Consider the following 9,965-nt stretch of genomic DNA (forward strand, 5'->3'; position numbering starts at 1 on the left):
CAATCTAGATCCTATAGAGCCCCCCCAAACCCTATAGAGCCCCCCCAACACCCCAGACCCCATAGAGCCCCCCAGACCCCATAGAGCCCCCCAAACAAACTAGATCCTATAGAGCCCCCCCAGACCCCATAGAGCCCCCCCAAATCAATCTAGATCCTATAGAGCCCCCCAGACCCCATAGAGCCCCCCCAGACCCCATAGAGCCCCCCCAAACAATCTAGATCCTATAGAGCCCCCCAAACCCCATAGAGCCCCCCCAGACCCCATAGAGCCCCCCCAAACAATCTAGATCCTATAGAGCCCCCCCAAACCCTATAGAGCCCCCCCAACACCCCAGACCCCATAGAGCCCCCCAGACCCCATAGAGCCCCCCAAACCCCATAGAGCCCCCCAAAACAATCTAGATCCTATAGAGCCCCCCAGACCCCATAGAGCCCCCCCAGACCCCATAGAGCCCCCCCAAATCAATCTAGATCCTATAGAGCCCCCCAGACCCCCTAGAGCCCCCCCAGACCCCATAGAGCCCCCCCAAACAATCTAGATCCTATAGAGCCCCCCCCAAACCCCATAGAGCCCCCCCAGACCCCATAGAGCCCCCCCAAACAATCTAGATCCTATAGAGCCCCCCCCAAACCCCATAGAGCCCCCCCAGACCCCATAGAGCCCCCCCAAACAATCTAGATCCTATAGAGCCCCCCAAACCCCATAGAGCCCCCCCAAACAATCTAGATCCTATAGAGCCCCCCAGACCCCATAGAGCCCCCCCAAACACCCCAGACCCCATAGAGCCCCCCCCAAACAATCTAGATCCTATAGAGCCCCCCCAAACCCCATAGAGCCCCCCCAAACACCCCAGACCCCATAGAGCCCCCCCAAACCCCATAGAGCCCCCCCAAAACAATCTAGATCCTATAGAGCCCCCCAAACCCCATAGAGCCCCCCCAAAACAATCTAGATCCTATAGAGCCCCCCCCAAACCCCATAGAGCCCCCCCAAAACAATCTAGATCCTATAGAGCCCCCCAGACCCCATAGAGCCCCCCCAGACCCCATAGAGCCCCCCCAAAACAATCTAGATCCTATAGAGCCCCCCCCAAACCCCATAGAGCCCCCCCCAAACAATCTAGAAGCTATAGACACCCCCAGACCCCATAGAGCCCCCCCCCAGCCCCTGGGACCCCCCCAAACCCCTTGTTTTCACCCCCAAACCCCCGTGCCCCCCCCGAACCCCCAAATCCCTCATTTTCACCCCCAAACCCCTGTGCCCCCCCCCTTCTGTCCCCCCCAAACCCCTCGTTTTCACCCCCTCCCCCCGGTACCAGGATCTGGGGGGGGGGAGCCCCAAAATCCCTGGGGTTTCCCCCCAAAATCTCACCCTCCTCGGCAGCCGCGATTCCTGCATCTTTGGGGGGGAGGAAAAAGGGGGGGGGTGAACTCGGGGACCCCCAAAAGGGGAGCCCCCCAACTCTAGGGGTCCCTATGGGGTCTCTATGGGGTCCCTATGGGCCCCTATGGGTGTCCATTGGTCTCTATGGGGTCCCTATGGGTCACTATACGGATTCTGTGGGTCTCTATAGGGATTCTATGGGGCACTATGGGCTTCTATGGGTCCCTATGGGTCTCTATGGGTCCCTATGGGGTCCCTATGGGTCTCTATATGCATTCTATAGGTCCCTATGGGTCTCTGTGGGTCTCTATATGGATTCTGTGGGTCTCTCTGCGTCCCTATAGGTCCCTATGGGTCTTTCTATGAATTCTCCGGGTCACTATCGGTCTCTGTGGGTCTCTATGGGGTTTCTATGGGTCCCTATGGGGTCCCTATGGGTCACTATGGGTTTCTATATGGATTCTATGGGTCTTTATGTGTCTCTATGGGGTCTCTATGGGTCACTATGGGTCACTATATGGATTCTATGGGTCTCTATGTGTCTCTATGGGGTCTCTATGGGTTACTGTGGGTCTCTATATGGATTCTATGGGTCCCTATGGGTCACTATGGGTCTCTATATGGATTCTATGGGTCTCTATGTGTCTCTATGGGGTCTCTCTGGGTCCCTATGGGGTCCCTATAGGTCACTATGGGTCTCTATATGGATTCTATGGGTCCCTATGGGTCTCTATGGGTCTCTATGGGGTCTCTATAGGTTCCTGTGGGTCCCTATGGGTCACTATATGGATTCTATGGGTCTCTATGGATCTCTATGGGGTCTCTATGGGTCCGTATGGGGTCCCTGTAGGTCCCTATGGGTCTCTATATGGATTCTATGGGTCCCTATGGGTCTCTATGGGTCCCTATGGCATCCCTATGGGTCCCTATGGTTCACTATGGGTCTCTATGCGGATTCTATGGGGTCTCTATGGGTCCCTATGGGTCCCTATGGGTCTCTGTATAGATTCTATAGGTCCCTATGGGTCTCTATAGGGTCCCTATGGGTCCCTATGGGTCTCTATATGGATTCTATGGGTCCCTATGGGTCTCTATGGGTCCCTATGGCGTCCCTATGGGTCCCTATGGTTCACTATGGGTCTCTATGCGGATTGTATGGGGTCTCTATGGGTCCCTATGGGTCTCTGTATGGATTCTATGGGTCCCTATGGGTCTCTATGGGTCCCTATGGCATCCCTATGGGTCCCTATGGTTCACTATGGGTCTCTATGCGGATTCTATGGGGTCTCTATGGGTCCCTATGGGTCCCTATGGGTCTCTATATGGATTCTATGGGTCCCTATGGGTCTCTATGGGTCCCTATGGTTCACTATGGGTCTCTATGCGGATTCTATGGGGTCTCTATGGGTCCCTATGGGTCCCTATGGGTCTCTGTATGGATTCTATAGGTCCCTATGGGTCTCTATAGGGTCCCTATGGGTCCCTATGGGTCCCTATGTGGATCCTACGGGCCCCGCCCCATAACTCACAGCTCAGCAGCAGCACCAGCAGGACGGTGCCGGGTCGAGGCGTGTCGAGGCGTGTGGTGACGGTTCGAGGCGTGTCGGGGCGTGTCACCGCGGGTCGAGGCGTGTCGGGGCATGTCGAGGCGCCGCGAGCCATCGTAGAGGGGCCTGGAGGCCACGGGGGACGCCGACGGGTCCCTATGGGTCGCTGTGGGTCAGTGAGGAGGTTCCTATGGGTCCTTGTGGGTCTCTATGGGTCCCTATGGGTCTCTATGGGTCCCTATGGGTCAGTGGGGAGGTCCCTATGGATCCCTATGGGTCTCTGTGGGTCCTTATGGGTCCCTATGGGTCAATCTATGGGTCACTATGGGTCCTTATGGGTCCCTATGGGTCCCTATGGGGTCTCTATGGGTCAATCTATGGGTCCCTATGGGTCCTTATGGGTCCCTATGAGTCTCTATGGGTCCCTATGGGTCTCTATGGGTCCTATGGGTCCCTATGAGTCCCTATGGGTCAATCTATGGGTCCCTATGGGTCCTTATGGGTCCCTATGAGTCTCTATGGGTGCCTATGGGTCCCTATGGGTCAATCTATGGGTCCTATGGGTCCCTACAAGTCCCTATGGGTCTCTATGGGTCCTATGGGTCGCTATGGGTCCCTAAGGGTCAGTGGGGAGGTCCCTATGGTCCCCTATGGGTCTCTATGGGTCCTTATGGGTCCCTATGGGTCAATCTATGGGTCCCTATGGGTCTCTAAGGGTACTTTTGGGTCCCTATGAGTCCCTATGGGTCAATCTATGGGTCACTATGGGTCTCTATGGGTCCCTATGAGTCCCTATGGGTCTCTATGGGTCCCTACGGGTCGCTGTGGGTCTCTATGGATCCCTATGAGTCCCTATGGGTCTCTATGGGTCCTATGGGTCCTATGGGTCCCTATGGGTCCCTATGGGTCAATCTATGGGTTGCTATGGGTCCCTATGGGTCCCCATGAGCCCCTATGGGTCAATCTATGCGTCCCTATGAGTTCCTACGGGTCTCTATGGGTCTCTATGGGTCTCTATAGGGTCTCTATAGGTCCCTATGGGGTCCCTATAGGTCCCTGTGGGTATCTATGGGTCTCTATAGGGTCTCTATAGGTCCCTATGGGGTCCCTATAGGTCCCTGTGGGTCTCTATGGGTCTCTATAGGGTCTCTATAGGTCCCTATGGGGTCCCTATAGGTCCCTGTGGGTCTCTATGGGTCCCTATGGGGTCCCTATAGGTCCCTGTGGGCCTCTATAGGTCTCTATCGGGTCTCTATGGGGTTGGGGGGGGTTACCTGTGGGTCCTATGGGTCGCTATGGATCCTATGGGTCCTATGGGTCCGCGTCCGCCGCCTCGGCCCCGCCCCCGCCCCACACCCCTCGTTTAACCCCTTCCGCCCCGCCCGGACGCCCGAACCCCTTTCTTCTCACCGCCCCCCCCCGGGAACCCCGCCTTTTCCCCTTTTTTACCCCTTTCTGGACTACAACTCCCAACAGCCCCCGCGGCAACTTCCGGCCTGTGACAGGAAGTGGGCGTGGTTTACTTTCCTGTCAAACATTTTGCGCGGGCGGGAACGGGGGGCGTGGCTTAGGGGAGCCGCAGCCAATCACCGCGCGAGGGGGCGGGGCTTAAGGGCGTAGAGACCATTCAGCGAGGAGGTGGGCGTGGCTTAAGCCCCCCTCAGCCAACCCCTTTCGCGGGGATGGCGGCCCGAGCGGCGCTGGTGGCGGCCGGCGTGGCGCTGTCGCTCTACGCGCTGCACGTGGAGCACGAGGCCTCGCGGGACCCCGCCTACCGCGCCGCCTGCGACCTGGCGCCCGCCGTGTCCTGCACGCGGGTCTTCGCCTCCCGGTACCGGCCCGGGGAACGGGGGGACGAGGGGAACGGGAGGGGAGGGGAAGGCGCCACGTGGCCGCGGCCAAAGGGCAGCGGAGGCGGGGCTTGCCATATATGGGCATGGGCGGGGTTTGCCATATATGGGCATGGGGGCTGAGCAGGCGGGAAGGGGCGGGGTTTGCCATATATGGGCATGGGTTGTGCATGTAGAGGCGGGGCTTGCCATATATGGGCATGGGCTGTGCGTGTAGGGGGCGTGACTTGCCATATATGGGCATGGGCGGGGCTTGCCATATACGGGCATGGGGCTGAGCAGGCAGGGAGGGGCGGGGCTGGTGGGTGGGGGCGGGGCTTGCCATATATGGGCATGGGCCGCACAGGGAGGGGCGGGGCTGGTGGGGGTGGCTTGCCATATATGGGCATGGGCTGTGCATGTAGGTGGCGGGTCGCCATATATGGGCATGGGCGGGGCGTTGCCATATATGGGCATGGGCTGTGCACGGTGGTGGCGGTTGCCATATATGGGCATGGGCGGGGCTTGCCATATATGGGCACGGGCTGTGCATGTAGGGGGCGTGGCTTGCCATATATGGACATGGGCTGTGTGTAGGGGCGGGGCTTGCCATATATGGGCATGGGCTGTGCATGTAGGGGGCGGGGCTTGCCATATATGGACATGGGCTGTGTGTGTAGGGGGCGGGGCTTGCCATATATGGACATGGGCTGTGTGTGTAGGGGCGATGCTTGCCATATATGGGCATGGGATGGCTATATATAGGGGGCGTGGCTTGCCATATATGGGCATGGGCTGTCAATACATAGGGGGCTTGGCTTGCCATATATGGGCATGGGCTGTGCATGTAGGGCGTGGCTTGCCATATATGGGCATGGGCTGTGTGTAGGGGGCGTGGCTTGCCATATATGGACATGGGCTGTGTGTAGGGGCGTTGCTTGCCATATATGGGCATGGGATGTCTATATATAGGGGGCGTGGCTTGCCATATGTGGGCATGGGCTGTCTATACATAGGGGGCTTGGCTTGCCATATATGGGCATGGGCTGTGCATGTAGGGCGTGGCTTGCCATATATGGGCATGGGCTGTGTGTAGGGGGCGTGGCTTGCCATATATGGGCATGGGCTGTGCATGTAGGGCGTGGCTTGCCATATATGGGCATGGGCTGTGTGTAGGGGGCGTGGCTTACCATATATGGGCATGGGTTGTGCAGGCGTGGAGGGGCGTGGCTTGCCATATATGGACATGGGCTGTGTGTAGGGGCGTGGCTTGCCATATATGGACATTGGGGGCGTGGCCTCAGGGCGGGGTTGCCCCAGCACCGCCATATATGGGCATGTGGGGGTGAGCGAGGCCTGGGGGCGTGGCTTAAGTGCCATATATGGTGGTAGGCGTGTCCTCACGGTGTCCCCGCCCCCTTTTTTGCAGGTGGGGGCGGGGCCTGGGGCTGGTGGAGCTGCTGCTGGGCCGGGACAGCGTGGCCAATGTCCCCAACGGGGCCCTGGGGCTGCTCTACTACATCCTGCAGGGGGTGCTGGGTACGGGGGGGACTGGGAGGGACTGGGAGGCACTGGGAGGGCACTGGGGGATACTGGGAGGGGATTTGGGGGGACTGGGAGGCACTGAGAGGGACTGGGAGGCACTGGGAGGGCCCTGGGGGATACTGGGAGGGGATTTGGGGGGACTGGGAGGCACTGAGAGGGACTGGGAGGCACTGAGAGGGACTGGGAGGCACTGGGAGGGCACTGGGAGGGCACTGAGGGCTCCTGGGAGACACTGGGTGGGCCTGGTAGGGAATAGAAGGGCACTGGGGGCTACTGGGAGGCACTTTGAGGGGACTAGGGGCTACTGGGAGGCACTGGGAGGGGACTGGGGTTGCTGAGAGTCACTGGGAGGGTGTCGGGGGCTACTGGGAGGCACTGGGGGCTACTGGGAGGTGCTTTGAGGGGACTAGGGGCTACTGGGAGGCACTGGGAGGGGACTGGGGGGTGCTGAGAGTCACTGGGAGGGCGTCGGGGGCTACTGGGAGGCACTGGGGGCTACTGGGAGGGTCTTTGAGGGGACTAGGGGCTACTGGGAGGCACTGGGAGGGGACTGGGGGGTGCTGAGAGTCACTGGGAGGGTGTCGGGGGCTACTGGGAGGCACTGGGGGCTACTGGGAGGCTCTTTGAGGGGACTAGGGGCTACTGGGAGGCACTGGGAGGGGACTGGGGGGTGCTGAGAGTCACTGGGAGGGCACCGGGGGCTACTGGGAGGCACTGGGGGCTACTGGGAGGCACTTTGAGGGGACTAGGGGCTACTGGGAGGCACTGGGAGGGGACTGGGGGGTGCTGAGAGTCACTGGGAGGGCACCGGGGGCTACTGGGAGGCACTGGGGGCTACTGGGAGGCACTGGGGGACAACGTAGGCCGCTGGGGCCATCCTGGGGCTACTGGGAGGCCCAGTTAACCCTTCGTTGCCCCCCCAGGCCCAGTGCCAAGGCACAGGGAGGCACTGGGGCTGTACTGGGGCTACTGGGCGGCTTGGTTAACCCTTCGTGGCCCCCGTCAGGCGCGGTGCCGGGTCAGGGCTCGGCGGCGGCTCTGCTGGGGACGTCGGCGGCGGCGGCGCTGGCCTCGCTCTGGCTGGCGGCCGTGTTGGCCTTCGGCCTCGGCGACCTGTGCCTCGTCTGCCTCGGCACCTACGGCCTCAACGCCCTCCTCCTCGCCCTCAACTGGCGGCGCTGGCGGCGCCTCCCGCGCCCCAAAACCCACTGAACCCCCCTTCCTCCTCGGAAAAAAACAACAATCCCACCCCGACTCCCGGCTCGGATGGTTCCTCGGCGCCTTCCACCCCCTTGGGAACCCCAAAAACACAACCTAAGAGGTCTTTTTTACCCCAAAAAGGGACCCAGGCACCTCGAACCCCCGAAAATGCAACCAGAGAGGCCTTTTTCACCCCCAAAAAGGGACCCAGGCATCTGGAACCCCCCAAAAACGCAACCAGAGGCACCTTTTTCAACCCAAAAATGGACAGAGACGCCCAAGATGCCCAGAAACCCCTTTTCTCACCCCAAAAAGGGACCCAGGCACCTGGAACCCCCCAAAAACGCAACCGGAGAAGCCTTTTTCACCCCCAAAAGGGTCAAAGATGCCCAGAAACCCCTTTTCTCCCCCCAAAAAAGGGCCCCAGGCACCTGGAACCTCCCAAAAACGCAACCGGAGAAGCCTTTTTCACCCCAAAAAGGGACAGAGATGCCCAAGATGCCCAGAAACCCCTTTTCTCACCCCCAAAAAGGGCCCCAGGCACCTGGAACCCCCCAAAAATGCAACTGGAGAGGCCTTTTTCACCCCAAAAAGGGACAGAGACGCCCAAGATGCCCAGAAACCTCTTTTCTCACCCCAAAAAGGGCCCCAGGCACCTGGAACCCCCAAAAAACGCAACCGGAGGCACCTTTTTCAACCCAAAAAGGGACAGAGACGCCCAAGATGCCCAGAAACCCCTTTTTTCACCCCAAAAAGGGACCCAGGCACCTGGAACCCCCCAAAAATGCAACCAGAGAGGCCTTTTTCACCCCAAAAAGGATCAAAGATGCCCAGAAACCCCTTTTCTCCCCCCAAAAAAGGGACCCAGGCACCTGGAACCCCCCAAAAATGCAACAGGAGACGCCGTTTTCACCCCAAAAAGGGACCCAGGCACCTCAAGCCCCCAAAAATGCAACCGGAGACACCTTTTTCACCCCAAAAAGGGACCCAGGCACCTCGAACCCCCCAAAAATGCAACTGGAGAGGCCTTTTTCACCCCCAAAAAGGGCCCCAGGCACCTGGAACCCCCAAAAAACGCAACCGGAGGCACCTTTTTCAACCCAAAAAGGGACAGAGACGCCCAAGATGCCCAGAAACCCCTTTTCTCACCCCAAAAAGGGACCCAGGCACCTGGAACCCCCCCAAAACGCAACCGGAGACGCCTTTTTCACCCCAAAAAGGGACCCAGGGTCCCCATTTTTCACCCCAAAAAGGGACCCAGGCACATCGAACCCCCCAAAAATGCAACCAGAGAGGCCTTTGTCACCCCAAAAATGGTCAAAGATGCCCAGAAACCCCTTTTCTCTCCCCAAAAAAGGGACCCAGGCACCTGGAACCCCCCCAAAAACAACCAGAGATGCCTTTTTCACCCCAAAAAGGGACCCAGGCACCTCGAACCCCCCAAAAATGCAACCGGAGACACCTTTTTCACCCCAAAAAGGGACCCAGGCACCTGGAACCCCCCAAAATGCAACCGGAGACGCCTTTTTCACCCCAAAAAGGGACAGAGACGCCCAAGATGCCCAGAAACCCCTTTTCTCACCCCAAAAAAGGGACCCAGGCACCTGGAACCTCCCAAAAACGCAACCGGAGAGGCCTTTTTCACCCCAAAAAGGGACAGAGATGCCCAAGACGTCCAGAAACCCCTTTTCTCACCCCAAAAAAGGGCCCCAGGCACCTGGAACTCCCCAAAATGCATCCAGTGACCCGTCTTTCTCCCCCAAAAGGGACCCAGGGACCCCGTTTTTCACCCCAAAAAGGGCCCCAGGCACCCAGGAACCCCCCAAAAACGCAACCGGAGAGGCCTTTTTCACCCCAAAAAGGGACAGAGATGCCCAGAAACCCCTTTTCTCCCCCCAAAAAAGGGACCCAGGCACCTGGAACCCCCCAAAAATGCAACTGGAGACACCTTTTTCACCCCAAAAAGGGACCCAGGCATCTGGAACCCCCCAAAAACGCAAACAGAGGCACCTTTTTCAACCCAAAAAGGGACAGAGACGCCCAAGATGCCCAGAAACCCCTTTTCTCACCCCAAAAAGGGACCCAGGCACCTGGAACCCCCCCAAAATGCATCCAGTGACCCCTCTTTCTCCCCCAAAAGGGACCCAGGGACCCCGTTTTTCACCCTAAAAAGGGACCCAGGTGCCCCGGACCCCCAAGATCACAAGCAGAGACCCCTTTTTCACCCCAAAAAGGGATGCTGGCACCCGGGAACCCCAAAACCACAACCAGAGACCCCTTTTTTGGTCCCCAAAAAGGGACCCTATGGCCCTGCTTGTCCCTCTCAATATGGCGGCCACGCCCTATTCAACATGGCGGCCACAGCCCGCGAATAAGACCTTCTCAAGATGGCGGCCCGCCCCGCCTAAACGGCGCGATGGATCCTCTCAAGATGGCGGGTCCGCCCTTCTCAACATGG

General features: G+C 59.1%; 1 protein-coding gene and 1 long non-coding RNA gene across 3 annotated transcripts; one reads left to right on the top strand and one right to left on the bottom strand.

Moving 5' to 3' along the window:
- Positions 1–1,317: 1,317 nt before the first annotated feature.
- LOC138734513 (uncharacterized) lies at positions 1,318–4,265 on the bottom strand. Of its 2 annotated transcripts, none has more exons than XR_011339585.1 (3): positions 4,208–4,265; positions 2,916–3,099; positions 1,318–1,401 (listed from the first exon to the last, which is right to left on the bottom strand). It is a non-coding gene; the product is annotated as an uncharacterized lncRNA (long non-coding RNA). The 2 variants fall into 2 exon arrangements; XR_011339586.1 differs by having other exon boundaries at positions 2,916–3,089; positions 4,208–4,262.
- Positions 4,266–4,602: 337 nt separating this feature from the next.
- On the top strand, positions 4,603–7,561 carry LOC138734484 (vitamin K epoxide reductase complex subunit 1-like protein 1). Its single transcript, XM_069882132.1, has 3 exons — positions 4,603–4,764; positions 6,192–6,301; positions 7,314–7,561. Exons 1-3 carry the CDS (start codon positions 4,616–4,618, stop codon positions 7,517–7,519), a joined length of 465 nt encoding a protein of 154 aa, XP_069738233.1. The 5' UTR covers positions 4,603–4,615; the 3' UTR covers positions 7,520–7,561.
- The last annotated feature ends 2,404 nt before the right edge of the window (positions 7,562–9,965 follow it).

The sequence above is a fragment of the Phaenicophaeus curvirostris genome, unplaced genomic scaffold, assembly GCF_032191515.1.
Source record: "Phaenicophaeus curvirostris isolate KB17595 unplaced genomic scaffold, BPBGC_Pcur_1.0 scaffold_84, whole genome shotgun sequence".
Taxonomy (NCBI): domain Eukaryota; kingdom Metazoa; phylum Chordata; class Aves; order Cuculiformes; family Cuculidae; genus Phaenicophaeus; species Phaenicophaeus curvirostris.

Bases quoted from the DNA above. Each gene is read 5' to 3' on its own strand.
- LOC138734484 (XM_069882132.1), top strand. From the start codon at position 4,616: ATGGCGGCCCGAGCGGCGCTGGTGGCGGCCGGCGTGGCGCTGTCGCTC. The intron at 4,765-6,191 runs GTACCGGCCCGG...CCTTTTTTGCAG, and splicing joins ACGCGGGTCTTCGCCTCCCG to GTGGGGGCGGGGCCTGGGGC. The intron at 6,302-7,313 runs GTACGGGGGGGA...GGCCCCCGTCAG, and splicing joins CATCCTGCAGGGGGTGCTGG to GCGCGGTGCCGGGTCAGGGC.